Source organism: Sitophilus oryzae, unplaced genomic scaffold (genome assembly GCF_002938485.1).
Source record: "Sitophilus oryzae breed Bouriz unplaced genomic scaffold, Soryzae_2.0 scaffold_805_pilon_pilon, whole genome shotgun sequence".
Classification (NCBI taxonomy): Eukaryota; Metazoa; Arthropoda; class Insecta; order Coleoptera; family Curculionidae; genus Sitophilus; species Sitophilus oryzae.
In genome coordinates, this window is record NW_022147423.1 from 415580 (window position 1) to 432969 (window position 17390).

Sequence of the window (17390 nt, forward strand, 5' to 3'; positions counted from 1 at the left end):
AATGTGAACGAATAACTTAGCGGGAAATTTAAACAAAGGACTGCATAATTTTCCTGTTAGGCTTGATTGCATAATGTATTGCATTTTTAACCCATTAGGTTTCTTCAAAGGCTGTCATGCATTATGGTCATTGGATAATTTAGGAAATCATTTTTATAGCGGTCGGGTTAGATTTATTAATAAAAGAAGTAGAAGTAGGTTAGAGTGACTTGAATTAACGTTAGCCTAGAAAAGATCCACTGATCCAGTCCATTCATTATTATTGGGTATATCTGACCAAAATAATCCAGTCATGATATTAAAATTAAATAACATTTTGTAATGCGTTTCAAAAATTTTCAAGATATGTACGTAGTACGTACTCGCATGTACGTCCGTAGTGAAGTTCTACAATGTACGTAAATAGAACGTACATGGGGCACGTACTGTGTACGTACATAGTACGTCCCTAATTGGTCCCGGGACGTACCGACGTAAAATGGACATAAAATGTACGTCCCTGGGACGAAGTGAAATTTGATTAAATTTGTGACACTTTTATTATACTTAGAGATTTAGTTACGCATTTCGAAGAATCCAGCATATTGTCTATATACGTTTTACTTAGTAAACATTGGGCTTTCATACAGTAAAATAAAATACTGCGACTTTTTGCGAATAATGAGAAAAACTTTGCTGATAAAATGAGAAAAACATTCTTGGTTTCCTCTAATTTGCCAATCAGTGATATACTTATGCGAGGTGTAAACCGCTATGGCATTGTTGTGTACAAAGCGATCGCATTAGTGCCATTAGCAGTATAGCACAATTTGGCATTAGTAGCGACTTTAGTGGTATGGGCATTGCTCGCGGATCAGTCGTAGCATTAGTAGTATTAGTTGCGATATTACTACTGGCATTAGTGGCATTGACCGTGGAAACACTGGAACAATGATTTTTCTTTCTTTTTTTAGAATCGACGAATTATCCTTTATTTTGTTCATATTATTTCCTCTTTAAATGAAAATAGCAATAATTTATATAAGGTCTACATAAAAAAATTTCGATCAACTATCTGTGTCAAATACCCCACTGTGGGACGGTCCAAAAATAAATATATACAAATCAGTTCATAACGTTCTTCGCCGTCTTCTAATTTCCAGTCTCCATTGGTCTTTGCCAGTCCAAGGTTTTCGACGGTTTTCGTCTATTCCTCTTGTTCTGATGTCCCCGTCTATTCTTTCTCTGCAACTCCGTCTAGGTCTCCCTCTCTTTCTTTTACATTGCGGTGTCCAATTGAGTATTTTCTTTGTGATTCTACTATCTTCCATTCTTTGTACGTGCCCGTACCACCTGAGTTGGTTAATTTTGATGTCTTCTGATATTCTGTGCTTAACTCCCATGATGTTCTGAATTCTTTCATTTCTTAATCTATCCAGTTTCGATTTCCCGGCTGCGCACCTCCAAAAGTCCATTTCTGTAGCTTCGAGTAACTTAAGGTTTTTTTCTTTCAAAGGCCATACTTCACTACCATAACTATGATGCTTTTTTCTTTTTAACTATGCTATTTGTGGGAAATAAATTCCTATATCCGCCCCTGATTGTAAACATTGAAAAACTTGTAAATTGTATCTAAATATTAATTGCCTGAATTTTCGGATTGAGAAACTCCTTTGGCTTTTACGATTTTACATATCCATTTGGTGCACATGGGGAAGCTAACTCAACTTTCCCTGTTATGATGTCTGAGACATAAGTAGCACCTTCCTTTGCCAGTCTTCGACATTTTTTACACACGTAATGATTCGAGATCATGTACTTTAGTAGATTTTGATGGTTCTTCGACATTCAAGAAATCTAGGGTAGGTTTTTGGAAACTCTTCATTGCATATAAACATATTGCATTAAGTTCTTCAAAATTAAGCATATTCGCAACAGATTTAAATGGGCAACACGTGCTAATCCTAGACACAGCATAATGAGTCTTGTTCACAGCATCCACTCCAGATTTCATACTTTAACTTGATTTTGGTTTTTATGTAATTGGTTTTATGCAACTAGGTTATGAATTTTATTTTTTAGGAGAGGTAGTTTCATTTTATTTCGTTTAGGTTTATGTCTTCCTCAAAAATATAAACAAGTAAGATAGGTACTTCAGAATCACTCTGTTTTGCAGGATATTCAATACAATCAATCTGCTCTTTGTTCATTCTCTGTACCCTCATCCTTTGTTACAACCGTGTAAACTTCATATTTGTCAAAATGATAGTAAAAGTATGTGCTTGATCGATTTTCCATGCTTTCATCTATTTCTAATACTCTATATTAAGAGGGATATAATTATATACTTCTAAAGGTAATTTAACAACCGGTAATGTGAACTATGAGGTTATAATTCTCCAAAAATTTAACATTTAATAAGAATAAAAAGCTTTGGGTTTTTGGGAAATCTCAATATGACAGTGTTTACAGAAGGGGAAAGGTATTTTTTGGACTATTCTAAGTTACTTAGTATCTACTACTGTATTTAACACAAAATAAATTGGATGTTTCTTATTTCCAGACACAGCAGCGCCGTACGTACTTTACAAAGATGGTATGGATAGGGCGCAAACTCAATGGGGACCACAAGACGCTTACCCACCACCCCAGCAACAGCCCACACCTCAAGGGGCCAGCAGCCCACCGCAACCCTGCGGTCCTACGGCTGTGCCGCCCCTTGGGGTGGAGGCTGATGCGGTCACTCAAAGAGACCAGGTCAGTGTAAGTATTAGAACCATGATTTTATTATATTTTTAGTATTAGGTTGTCGATTTAAAGTTACTCTTGGAAAGGTTCTTGAACCAAAACCTTGTTTGCCAAAAATAAGCTTTTTACGTCAAGCAGTTTAAGCAGAATCGTGGTTAAGAAATTACCCAACTGTTTGGAACACCCTCTATGATTTTTTAAAAATTTCAAAATATGTAAAAAACCAAATAAATTATGCTTGACCAAGCGTTTTCTCGAAAGACTAACCGTTTTTTAGATAACAAATATTTCAATACTTGAGGGGCGTTTTCACGCTCTCGGAATTTGAGATTCGAGAAGCCCTTCCTTATCGAACCTCTACACCCCACAGTCAATCCGTTTGCCAAAAATCAGCTTTAAACGTCAAGCAGTTTAAGCAGAATCGTGATTACCCAATGGTCATATTTTATGAAACACCCTGTATAAATTTATAAAAAATCTTAAAATATGTAAAACAACAAAATAAAATATACGTGTTTAAGAGTTTTTCCGAAAAACTCACCGGTTTTAAATAAAAATATTTTTAATATTTGAGGGATAGTTTCACCCCCCTTAGAATTCGAGTTTCGAAAAATCCTTCTTATCGAACCTCTACACCCTAAAGTCAATCTGTTTTCCAAAAATCAGCTTTTTACGTCAATCGCTTTAAGCAGGATCGTGATTAATCAATGGCCAGATTTTTCGAAACACCCTGTATACATTTTTTAAAAATCTTAAAATATGTAAAAAAACAAAATAAAATATATGTGTTTAAGAGTTTTTTCGGAAACTTGACCGTTTTTTAAATAAAAAATATTGTAATATTTGAGGGGTGGTTTCACCCTCTTGGAACTGGAATTTCGAAAAATCCCTTCTTATCGAACCTCTACACCCTAGAATCAACCTGTATGCCAAAATTGAGCTTCTTACGTTGAGTGGTTTGAGCAGGATCGTGATTAATCAGTATGTCAGTCACTTAAGGATTTTATATATTAGTATAGATTGCCAAATTTCCTTAACACAAGTTTTTATTATCGAATATTTATTAAACAGAGTATCAATATCTACTTCTTTTAATTCTAAAATTTCTAAGATTTTTATTAATTCGTGGAAAAGAACTGTTTTCAAATTCAAGAAATTAATAAACATGTATATTTAATAATTTTTATAATTTTATTGTTTAATAAAAATGTGGCTACTAAACAAATAAAAATCGAGACAAACAAACAAACAAAAACAAACAACGCTTTATTGTGCAAAAAGCCAAAACAGCTTCATCGACAAAGCACTCACAAACAACAAAATTTAAGTCAATTCAAAAAAATTTAAGTCTTTAAAATTACAAAAAGAATATACATGGACAATTTTAGAACAGTACGCAGTAAATAGATATAATTTTAAAGTTATAGAATATTAAATACTTGACCTTTGACCAGTGTGTGAGATGATCAAAATTTTAAAATTCAAAATTGTTTATAATCAAACATCAACAAAAAGTCGTTTACCGCATATAGGGCTTCTCCAGTAGGTATGATTTTAGAGCCTTGCGAAATGCGGGAAAGAATGAAAGCGATTTGATATTCAAAGGCAGATGATTGTACATTTTTTTGGCATTGTACAGTATTGAACCCTTAACTAGTTCTGAGCTCGGGGTTGGCAGATAAAGATCGTGCTCTGCATTCCTAAGTGGATAGTTATGAGATGGCCTTTCGGGAATAGCAGATATGTGCTTGCGGATTAAGCAAACGGATTCAAAAATGAATAAAGAAGGAAGAGTCAGTATTTTCAAATTTTTAAAGAAATTCTGGCAGTGAGTTCTACTGTTCAGTCCCAATAAATATCGAACTGCTCTCTTTTGAAGTATGAAAACACGATCAAATTTTGTTGCGCAGCAAGTACCCCAGAATGGAAGGGCATAACGAAGATGTGACTCAAAAAGGGCATAATAGGCTATTCTAGAGGTTGAGAAGTTAAGTTCCTTAGAAACTGATCTTAGCGCAAAACAGGCAGCGCTTAGTTTCTTTGATAGAGCTTCAATGTGAGAGTCCCATTTTAACGAGTTGTCTACAAGAAGTCCTAAGAATTTCACAGAGTCCACGACGTCAATAGTAGTGTTATTAAGTACAAAAGGTTGTATAGTACTTTATATGACAAAACTTTAGTTTTTGATAGGTTGAGGCATAGGAGATTAGAATCGCACCAAGACTTAATGGTGCGTAAGTCATTGGATATAGTATCATATAGCGCCGCAACATCTGGGCCGCTCCAAGTGAAACTAGTATCGTCCGCAAAGAGGCAGATTTTACCGCTAATGTCCAGATTTGCAATGTCGTTGATAAACACCAGAAACAAAATAGGGCCAAGTACTGAACCCTGAGGGACACCACATTCTATAGGCTTACAAGAAGACATAGACGTATCAATCCTCACAAGCTGCCTTCTGTTGCCAAGATATGACTTAAGCCATTCGAGCGGCACTCCCCTGAAACCATAGTATTGCAATTTGTTAATTAAGATATTATGATTTACACAATCGAAAGCCTTAGAGAAATCACAGAAAATTGTTGCTGTAGAGTGATGGTTATTCAGGCTAGAGTATACATTATTAAAAAGGTCGAACATAGCATCATTTGTGCAACTGTTACTTAGAAATCCAAATTGATGGGTAGTAAGTATTTTATATTTAAGGAGAAAAGATAGAAACCTTAGGGCTTTGCGTGGGGAAAAGACATTAGGGCTTTGCGTGGGGACACGAGACTTTTAGATCAAAATCGGGATTGTGTTGGGAATCAAAAATCATAAATTTCGTTTTATCCGCATTTAGTTTTAATATTTTATATACTAATGTTACCTTTCTATTGTTATAGAGTCTTCCGTCCCCCGCCCCATCTCCCTACCCGGCCACGCAAGCGGAACCGGTGCGAGAAGACACGGACCCCATCCAGCCGGAAGCGCCTACCATGGACCTCGAACCCAGACCGGCGTCGCAACAGTGCTTTCCCACCGACCTGCAGCAACAACAGTCGGTGGCGGCGGCGGCCGTCGCCCAACAGCAACAGGCCTACCAACAGTATGCCAGGGCGCCGCCACCAGCCGCCCCGCCTCCTGGCGTACCGGGGATGCCGCCCCACATGCTCGGAGCCAACTTCTCCGCCTTGCAGTACCTCAAGCAACCGGGGATGATGCTGACGAGCTTGGGCTCTGACGGAAGTAAGTTTTAAATTTGTAGAAGGGTGAATATTACGTCAGAAGAAAAAAAAATTAGTAAACTTGGAGACGGTTCCTTCTAATTTATCTATGCTTCTTCCGGTCGCGCTACCAAAATCCGTGTGTTTTTTGATTCGAAATAATTTTGAGGGTGTTTATCTTCATTTAGAACCTAGCAATCAGTGGCATAAATTAGTTGTTTCAATTAGCGTAGAAATGTGTTCCTTTAATTTCAATCTAAGTATTCAGAACATAGACTTAAAATAAAGGCTGTACTTAAACTGCCGTTAAACGCTAGCTTACTAAAATACCGTTAATAGGTATGACGTCGTTGATGTGACGCACTTGACTGCTTTATGAAATATAGGAATTTTATAACAACTAACCAACGCTATCCACCCCACCAAATAACCAACTTAACCAACGCAACTAACCTCGACACTGATAAAAAATATCAAAAACAAATATAAATTAGTAAAAATCAACCAACCCCACCAAATAACCAACTAACCAATGAATTAACACCCTCCAAATAACCAGGCTAACCAACCCGCCAAATAACTAAACCATTCTAACCAAAGAGAGTGAAACCAATGCAATAAGATCACGCTGTAAGCAAAAAAAATACATCTCAACGCGGTCAAACAATCTTTTTTGTACACATGTTTACTTCTGGGTACAGTCGACCGAGCCTTCCTCATCCAGCCTATGTTGTCACGTCTTTAATATTATCAATATTTTTTTTCTTGTTATACACATATATTGAGATATTAATACTACAGTTTAATAAAGTAGGTTTTAATAGATGTATTAAATAGTCCTTATACTACTAAATTATAAGTCGGATACTGTTTAAAAAGGATAAGTTCTTTACAATATGACAACCCCGATTAGAGGTGAGGGAGCCTATTCATTCATTTATTACCTTGTAGTACGCGTCGCACGTGTGCGGTAAAGCTTTGTTGCCGCTATGTCCCCGGCTGTATTAACGCATTTTCTTAGCTTGTAGTCCTTAAGTGTTTATTTTATTGACTTTTTCTGTTCAAGAACTATAAAATATGGTTCGCCAGTGCCAAATTTGCAAGAAATTTGACTTAAATAATCCATTTAAGTCTTGAAACGACTTTCGACCGGTAGGCAACTCTCAATTTACCCATTGGGAGTCAGTGGCGTTGTTGTAGAAAGGCGCTTATTTAGATAATATTTTAGTAAAATGTAAAATCTGAATTTTTTTCTCTTACATTACATTATTTACATACTTACATTATAACCCTGTTAATAATTAATAATGTTTTTATTAAAAATATATTCCGGTTTATTTTAAAATTATCTTCAGAATCTAAAATAACATACAAGAATTTTAAAATGATATTACATTATGAAACAATATTTTTTAATATACCGGGTCGTCTCAAAAGTGGCTCACCCCCTATAACTTTTTATTTTTCAGATAAAAAAAACAGATTTGTATGTTAGTAGGTATATGACATAAATTAGGATTTATTGACGTATTCAATTGTTTTGGTCTCTTCCTGTTTACCGAAATGATTACATCTTTTGATTTTTAAAGGCACCCTCGGTATATTGCTACTTTATTCGATAAAAAATGACACTCTGAATAGAATGACATATCATATGTCAACATTTGACAATGTCGCTTAAAAACAAATCGTATTTTAAATTTCAATCCAGGGTACCATGGTGTTGTTAAAAACACTAAGTTTTAATCAAGGAGCCTTGGCAAAATAGTTTTGATTGTCTAATAGGTTTCGTGTCTTGTCTAGGCCGGTTAAAAGATGTACAAATCGTATTTTTAATCATATGTCAATTTTTCCAAATGGAACAAGGGTGATTCATTAGCATATTTGGAAAAAGCATTTTTTATGAATATATTGATACCACACACTTGGTATTTTGAGTCAAATTGTCGTTATGAACCGCGTGTTACAATTACAATTAAACCATATGCAAAAATGTCAAAAGTTGACATACGATATGTCATTCTATTAAGAGTGTCATTGTCTATCGAATCAAGTAGAAATATACCGAGGGTGCCGTTTAAAAATTAAAAGTTATAGTCATTTCCGGTGAAAGAGGAAGTGACCAAAAACAATTGAATGCGTCAATCAATCCTAATTAATGTCATATACTAACATACTAAATCTTTTTTTTTTATTTGGAAATATAAAAAAAATATGGAGATGAGCCACTTTTGGGACGCACCCGGTATAATAAAGACAGTACCGAATTAAATAAATGTAGTTTTCATTTTATCCACTTCCTATCACCTTCTCTGCTTTAATGGAACAGATTTATGTTTTCTCTAATTTACATAATAAGACATCACCGAACCAGAAAAAAAATTACAATAATCATATATTTTTTTCTCTCCCTGTCGCCGATTCTATTATATCTGTGGAATAGATCCTGTTTTGATTAATATTAGGGGTTGTAAATGTTTGACTAAAATTAATAATTTATTATCGGGAAAGGTTCAGCAGCTCAATGACTAGTAAGGCCTCTACGGATAGAGCTAGTGGAGCTCTATATTTGTCTCATTTAAACTGTGTTCCGAAAATGCAGTTTCCGAGATATTTAGTTAGAAAAAAAAATTATTATCTTTTTTAGAAGATGTTAATTTAAGAATTCTAAATTCAATTTGACACCCCTTTTTAGGTTATGTTGTATTTTTCAGAAATTGTCGAAATATAAAAATTGGTTTTTATTTGTTTTCTCACCCTGTATGTACTTTTTTAACAAACTCTGGATAATAAAAAATTTGGCTAATCGATCTGCATCGATCCACGTCCAAAAATCTTTTAAATTAAAATAAGTGAAAAATGTTCGATTTTGGCTAGGAAAATTTTTGGAAATTTTCGAAGGAATTTTTTTAATGGGGCGATTATAGAGCTTTACTAGCTCTATCGGTCTCTGGTAGGTAGGCCTCATGGGTCGTTTAGCTACATACATTTTCCGAGATATTTGCGTTTTTCGATATTGACAAAATTTCAACTTTAAATCGTTCTCTGCGAGTCCTCATGAAAATCTAAGAAACGAAAAATAGGCCATGGGAGGACGCTATCAATCGTTTATCCGACGGTGCATAAATGGTTTCTTAGAACTGAAGAGTTTGATAGATACCCAAAAAAAGGTAAAAAAAAAGCAAGATTTCTAAAAAAAATTTCCGGCCAAAATCGAGCTTTTTTCACTTACTCCGATTTGAAAGATTTTTGTGCGTGTATCGATGTAGATTGATTAGTTAATTTTTTTTATAAACACAGTTTGTCAAAAAAGTACATAGAAGGTAAGAAAAAAATATAAACCAATTTTTCCATTTCGGCAATTTTTTTGTTACAATTGTTTGTTACCATGGTTGTATCCCATGGAACAAAGAAAACAAGGTATGATATTGCGCAGGTTGGTCGCTACGTCACAGGTGATAACAGGCGCTATTGGTCAGCACGCTACGCGCGCCAATTCAAATCGTCAAGATATTATAATGAACCTGTTTTTTGTTTATATACCGTCATTGAACTGTCGCTAAGCAGGTTACTGTGGAGCAGTGCGTAAAGAGTCAGGCTAGGAAGCAAGAGACTAGAGTTTGAATCTCGGCCGTGGCATAACTTTTTTATTTAATTTTTTAAATACTGTTGTATTCTATAGTTTATTTTTGTAGTATAAAAAAATAACTATTTACTCGGTTATTTTTTAATCTCCGGTATTAATATAAATTGATTGTTGGTAAAATACCTCATTTAATATAAAATAATATTCTACTTTTTGAAATGTATTGGGCCCTAAAATTATGTTTAAGTTAATTTGTATTGAATAATTACCTACCATTAAAGGAAATTTGAGCTATAATCCCTGATGCATATTCAGGGTATGCAAATACTTCCTCTAAATTTTGGGTTTCGTTCAACCGATTTATTCTCAAAACCTGAAATATCTACATATAAAAAGAAGCACAGGTCACTAATTAAGTATAATAAACTTCACCCTTGGAATTACTTCTGTTACAATTAGAATACATTTATCTGCATTGGCATTTTCTACTTTGCGATGGGAAACAAACAGCTTCCCAACATTTTTTAAATGCTGTAACAATTTTTCTTGTGGTTACTTTTCCATAGATATCCTCATGTCAATTCAGAGACGATGAACATGAAAATTATTTACCATAAACATCGCAAACTAAAAACCTAATAAACAATTTTATACCGAATATAGAAATAAATTTAGTATTCTAACCTATTATCGTCGAAATCCATGTTAATAGATAATTAATATTTTGGATTTTTGTCTTTTATTTTTAAATATATTTTTGGAACTGCTGGTTTTAGTAATTATTAAATTAAACCAAAGAATTAAACGAACTAAAAAGTCAGAGAAAATAAACAATTCTTAACCATAACTTTAAAAAATGCAGATCTCCTGCATTGCCTGGAAACTGATATGGTGAAATTTTGATAAAATAATTTAGTACCAAACCAAACTAAAAACACGGTATGTCGCTAGTGGTAGGAAAAATAATTTTTAGAGGTTACTAGTTTATTTGGTTGCCTGTAATATGCATATACAGGGTGTTTCCTAATTAATCTAAAAAATAAAAAATCTTTAGAAAACGAATTAAGGCGGGCTCTTATTAAGTATATTTATTTTTTTCTCGACAACCGTTTAATGAACAAGAAAAACTCAAAAGATCAATTTTGTTGAAAAAGGATGGCCAGTCAAGAAAAAAATATGTTTTCTTTAAAAAAGCAATGGAGTACCATTTATGTTAAGCAAAAAAATCGATTTTTTTTTAATTTTTAACACCCTGTAGATCAGAAAGGAAGTACTTTAGACCTAATGGTTATATAAAAATTGTTTTAAGAACACCATGAGGAATCACACCAAAGAATATACCTAGCTAGAAAAAGAATGGACTCCATACTGAAAAATGGTCCTACAGAAGTGGCGCCATCTATTAAGTAGGGCTTGTTTTAAATGGATCGAAGCGCGGGCCTTTAATTAAATTTGATTATTAAATCTTATTTTTTACACAAATTCAACAATACTAATAACAACTATCGTTGTGATGTGTAAAAAATAAGATTTAACAGTATAATTTATACAATTATTAAATAAAATTAAAGCCAAACATGTGTAAATATTATTTATTATTTAAAGTTTTTATTTATGAGTCAAATATTTAAACATCATTTATTATAAGAAAACAAGATCAACGTAATACGCCCAAAGTTTAGTAAATGGAGTAAATATAAATAGGTACTTAAATGATGGCAAAAACAAAAGACTTACATTATATATTTAGGGCCACAAACAAAAGGAATTGTTTAATTAAAACACATATAACAAATTATAGTTTGAAAAACGTTTTGATAATCATTTGATAATATTATGATTGGCAACGACAATATTTTTTGAGAATTTGACAATAGTATGACAATGGCCGTTGGAAACTATGGAAACTACAAAAAAATTCTGATTTAACGCCATCTGGCAATAACTAGTAGCAACTTCTTAACCTAAAAATTAATTGCACTACCACATAGCGCCTGAGGCTGGAACTATTTTATTTGAAATTTCCGTGGAAACGGTGGAACCGCTTTTGCTATTTCACTTTCCCGCCCCTGAATCACACCATAATTTTTTTAGACTAATTCGAAAACACCCTGTATATTGTCAACTTGACAATGACTACTGATAAATCAAAAAATACCTTTTCAGTGAAAAAAACCTGATTTTCGCAGGAAAAATTTTGATTTTTATTGAATTTGGGCCTGCGTTTGCAAATACTCCTTTGTTTTTTAATTTTCTATCTATCTAAATTTTAAATATCATAGTCAGAAATAGTTTTATTATTTATTAACTGTAAAAATGGTGTTTTCTTGTTGTGTTGCATCTTGCAAAGAAACTAACAAAACTGCAAAAATGTACGTGTTTCCAAAAGTATGTATCTTAGATAAAAGAAAAATATATGGTATGTATTCGTTGTTTGATTTTTTTACGTTCGCTTTAAAATCTATAAATCTCGGTCTATTCATTAGACAGCGAGTTAGACTTACGATCATTTACATGAAACTCTGTAAAATAAATAAAAAAATAAATTGTAAAATATATATATTCTTATGTTTTATTAAAGTTACTCTGATATACTAATATATCAGTGTAACTTTAAAAATAAATCCTTTGAATTCAAATATAAACATAAAAAACATTTACAGCAGAAAAGGCAAAGGCGCTGGGGTAAACGTAGTCTCCACTAAAAACACGGAGGGGCGCTTTGACCAAAACTTTACTATTAAGTTTCATATCTACCTTAATAATAGATTATTTTCTTTTATCTATGATCTCCTGTCAACTTTCTTTATTTTTTATTTATTCCTTATTTTCCTAGTGACTCACAGGTGGTATGCGCGAACTGAAAGAAATTGGAGCCGCTATCGATCATACCTTGTTTTCTTTGTACCGTGGTTGTATCCAGAGAGAAAGCCTAATATTTAGCTTATAAAAGTCAACTTTTTATTTCTAAACACAGTTTGTTTTCAAATAACCACTACTTGTTTTTATGGATGATAATCAAAGGCCAAAATGACATTCCTCGCAAATTTTGGAGTATAATTAGTAGAAAAGTTAAAAAACAACTTTTTTTACTAATTGAAAATTACTACCACTAATTTTAACGTTCTGAATGCATACATTGAAACTTACTTCTGAATGAAGCTTAAAATGAATATTTTATTCCAAAATAATATTTTTCCGTCCCCGATGATCGTGTGAGCATGCTGATATGATATATAAATCTTATTTTTATGTAAGGAATCTCTCCACGAGAGATGGAGAGATGTTACGTGTTTTTTGAAACACCCGGTATAAGGTTTTTTAAATTGGGTTTTTAAAATAAGGTCTAAGGAACTTCAACGTGTAAGAAAGCACTACCTATAACTACTACAGTTACTACTACTACTACTACTTATAACATAAAATACAGTACGCTAAACACGACCGCAGGATACAATACTGTTATTTTAAATATATTCTCCATTCCTTGTCAATTCTAGATAAGATTCATTGATTGATGTATCTTTTCAAAGAAGCTATCAGTTTCATCCTGACTTAAATAAATGATTTTGTATATAATCTCATTAGAATAAACAGTTAATGAACTGCTAGTTATTCGAATTAGCTGTACAAAAATATTCTCCTAATCTTTACATAATTAAAACATATAAATCCAATATCCGTCTGTTTAATTCCGCAATTTATCTTTAAATGACTTAATGTATAGCGTATTTTTCAGCTAATCAACTCGACCAATATGCATCTAACATGCAGGACCTACGAAGCGCATCCTTGCCAGACGTTATCCAGCAACAACAGGCAGGTTTAAAGAAGGCCACTAATGGACTTACAGGAGAATTAAGGCTGTTTAAATGTCTGACGTGTGGTAAAGACTTCAAGCAGAAAAGTACTCTCTTACAGGTTAGTGTTTTTTTTTAATTAATTTGCATAAAAAATAATATCCAGCTTATTCACTATTACTCTTATTATTAGTCTTTCAAGTAAAACCTAAGAGAAAGTAAAATAAAATGTTATTAATAAACAAAAATAAAATACCTGCTATATATAATATTTCGTTATGTAAAATGTAGAAATAATTAAACAAATTATTTTATTTATTCGTTAAAATCTTAAAAAAACAGGTTTATAATTAGTTTAATTGAATAGTATATTCACTATATTTTCTTTTTTAATTTGGATATATTAGCATATCAACATTTTCTTCTGGGAAAAATAAATGCGTATCATAATTACCAGAATTATGCAATGCAACACACTAGCGTTTAATGTTTGTCCACATACTTCGTTAAGGAATTATTAGAACTGAATAATTATAAATAGCCGGTATATTTTAATCTTTTATGGTATTAAATTAAAAAAAGTGATATACAGGGAGTTTCCTACGATGTTCTCTATGGGTATCTCAGAAACTACTGGAGATAAAGAGTAGGTTAAATGGTGAAAGAATTATTTGTGGGAAAAGAAGGGGAAAGAAGATTTTTGTAGGGTCGTAGGTTTTGTAGTCATACGTATGCGCCTTTCAGATTTTCGAAAAATTACTGAGTTATAGCCAATTCTTATCTTTCTTGACCAATTTCACTTAGTTGGCGTGGTATTCCTATTCTGTTATGATTTATAACTTATAAAAAGACAGACGGGTTTTTACAATTTACATTACACAAACTAAACCTTATAATAAAATCACTTTTTCACACTTTAAATTATTTTAGAAAAAAATCCGCCATTTTTTGAGTACTTAAAAGCATCTTTTTAAAACTGAGATACTAGCTATTCTCACAGAACGACCGATCGAGTTAATTAAACTTCTCCCGTACCGCCCTCCTTAATTCATAAGTTCTTTTGTAAACCTTGTTAACCATATCGCATAGAAAAATCTAAAATGGATAGGTCAGGTGATTGAGAAAGCCCATGCAATCAGTCCACCCTTACTATCCCTGAGTTTGCATAAATTATGCTATAAATAATTTTTAACCTTTCTTTCAATATGGGGGTGGTTTCTTAATGGAACCACTCTATTGATGCGCGAGTATCTAAATTTAACTTTTCTAACATGTCTTGAAAACCGTTCTCAAAAAAAACGCAAGTAACGTTTACCGATCAACGTATCCTCGAAAATGTATGGCCAAGAAAAGTTGAACCAATAATCCTACACGCTTTTCTTTATTTGAGAAATTCATATTTACAATTTTTGTTTATTTTATTTTACAAAGTTTTGATGTGGTTTTGATGTGATGACAGTTCGAAATTTCTGAGACCAACGACAATTGAACTTGTTTTTTTGGCTAACTAAGTGAAATTGTTTAAATATGATACGAATTGGCTATAACTCAGTAATTTTTCGAAAAAACATATTATAGCTTATATCGCGGAAAAGATTAAAAAATGGGGCTTTTTATGAAGCCATGGCCAACTATGGTTTCCATTTAGATTAGATTAGATTCTTAGAGGTGGCTTTCGGCCTGATCCACTTCGACCTTCTCAGATCTATTGTGGTCCTCTTCTGATCCTTAGATTACATTCTCCAGTCCTATCCTTTTCACAAAGTTTAGCAACTTGGAGACTGAACCCTCCATGTAGCTCCTTGGCAATGGCCTATCATTGCCTATTACCGGGAACCGCACATTTGCCAGGCTGTCACACCGACATAAAATGTGTTCTGACGTTTCTTCTTCAGATTGGCAGAACCTACACATAGCTTCGTCTGTCAATCCCATCAGCTTTAGATGCCTATTTAGCTTACAATGCCCTGTTAGTTGACCTACTACAGCTTTGACTGTCTTTCTGTCCTTGCTTATCAAGTCTACCGTGAATTTTGGCGAATGTTCTACAATGAACCTTTTCGCCTCATAATGCCCTGGTGAGTTTCTCCACCATTCTAGAGATTCGTTGGCCACCCATCGTTCCGTGGCCATTCTCGTGACCGCCTTTGCAACGCCGCAGAAGGGTTTGGGCCTATGAATGGCATTGATGAGCCTTGCTTGGCCCTTTCATCTGCCTTTTCGTTACACTTGTGACCCTCGTTCCCTGGCACCCAGGCCAACGTAACAGTGCTACGTTCGCCCAAAGTATTCAGAGCACGCACACAGTCCCCCACTAGTCTAGAATTGACCTCCGTGGAGCTGAGTGCCTTTAGCGCCGCTTGGCTGTCTGTGAAGATCGCCACAGAACGATTTGTTCTTTGTTGCCTTATTATTTCTTCTACACAATAGTGGATTGCCGTTATTTCTGCCTGGAAAATTGTGACATCCTTGGATAGGCTTACGTGGAAGGTCTCCCTTGTTTCGGCCCTACTATCTCAGCTTCTACGCCTTCTGACGTTTTTGAGCATACCAGGTTGCCTCAGCTTGAATGGGTACACCTTTACTCCAGTCTTCCCTTCCTGGTATTATTAAATTTGTTGTTGAAGCTATACCTAGTAGCTGTTGCATCAATTGGCAATCCCAATACTTTGTCTGCTTTTAGCTCTTCGATTAGCTTCTGGTTAGCAGCACTATGCGTTTGGCTTATGTGCTGCTGACCGTGAATTAACCTGTGCATGACAGATCTGGCTTCGCCTTGTATGAAAATATGTGTGGTGAACTTAACAGCCTTACCGCACCCACTTGCGATGTCTTTGTCCACCACGCCACCGACCCGTAGGTTATCATGGGTCTTACTACCCTTGTGTATAGCCATAGAGTCATTTTAGGGTTATGTTTATGGTTTCCATTTAAAGAAACATATGTTAGTGTCATATGTCAAAAGTGACAGGCTTTAGAAGAAAACGGAGGACACAATCTCATTAAGGATGTGGTTATCTACAACTTTTATCTGAAAACTTTTTGTCTATAATAGTTTATAATGGAATTGGGACAATTTTCGAAATATCCGAAATTTGTTTTTTTCAAAATATCTAGTAAGCCACGAACTTTTTCAAAAATCTGAAATGCGCATAATTATGGCCCCACAAAACTGCAATTCTTTCCCTATTAATCGACTCTCTATCTCCAGTAGTTTCCGAAATATTTATGGAGAACATCGTAGAAAACTCATCCTGCATATTATAACAAGTGTTAATTTACAAAATTGAAAAGAAAACTCCCATTTAAGTGCCTCATATTTGTTAGAAACATTTGTACTCTTTAATGAAACACGGAAGGTATTTCATATTACATAAAAGAATCTTGATATAGGTTTTGCTTACTAACGTTGTAGAACTAGGCAAAGTTCCTACTCATTAATTATAATTACAAATATACCGTTAATATAACCACGAAACAAGATATACCAACAATACCTCATGTTCTGTCTGAAAGTTTTTTTTAGTTACTGTAGTAGTACTGCAGTTCTAAATAAATAGTTCTTTCCAATCAATTTTATTTTTTAAAGTGGAAAATTTTCAATTTTGATTTTATAACACCCACATGCAGCAATTAACACTTTTATAATATGCATTTTATAATTTATTTTTTATAAACCTGTATAACTACTGATCACTCTGTTTCCATCGTAAATAACATTGAAATGGAGCGAGTTCTTTTGTTCGATCAATTTAAGGGCCGGTTTTTAATACTCGGTTCAGGGTAAGTTCAGAATTAAACCGAGTTTAAAATATTAATGGGTTCAATGTTATTTTATCGTTGAAGTTGTGTTTAAAAATTAGGTATTTCACCTAAGCTAATTTTTTAATCATTTTATAACATCCTTATACTACAAGAAAATTATACCTAAATAGAAATGCCGAGTTCAAAATTTTTCAGAGTTTACTTGAACTTGAATTTAAGCTAGTACAACCGGACCTAAGTGATGGAATAGTCCATCTTAATTTTTATTTTGTTTGGTGCTTTCTATTGAAACATGTATATTGTTTA

General features: G+C 33.6%; 1 protein-coding gene across 4 annotated transcripts in view; it reads left to right on the forward strand.

Moving 5' to 3' along the window:
- Positions 1 to 17390, forward strand: part of LOC115888636 (zinc finger protein 502-like) — a 136355-nt gene that overhangs the window by 81068 nt on the left and 37897 nt on the right. For 2 of the 4 annotated variants that reach the window (XM_030908405.1, XM_030908408.1), the window contains exons 2-4: positions 2543 to 2742; positions 5613 to 5955; positions 13247 to 13440. In XM_030908405.1, coding sequence (XP_030764265.1) covers positions 2543 to 2742; positions 5613 to 5955; positions 13247 to 13440 — 737 coding nt within the window. The remainder of the gene's footprint in view (positions 1 to 2542; positions 2743 to 5612; positions 5956 to 13246; positions 13441 to 17390) is intronic. The other 2 variants (XM_030908407.1, XM_030908406.1) reach the window with 2 other exon arrangements.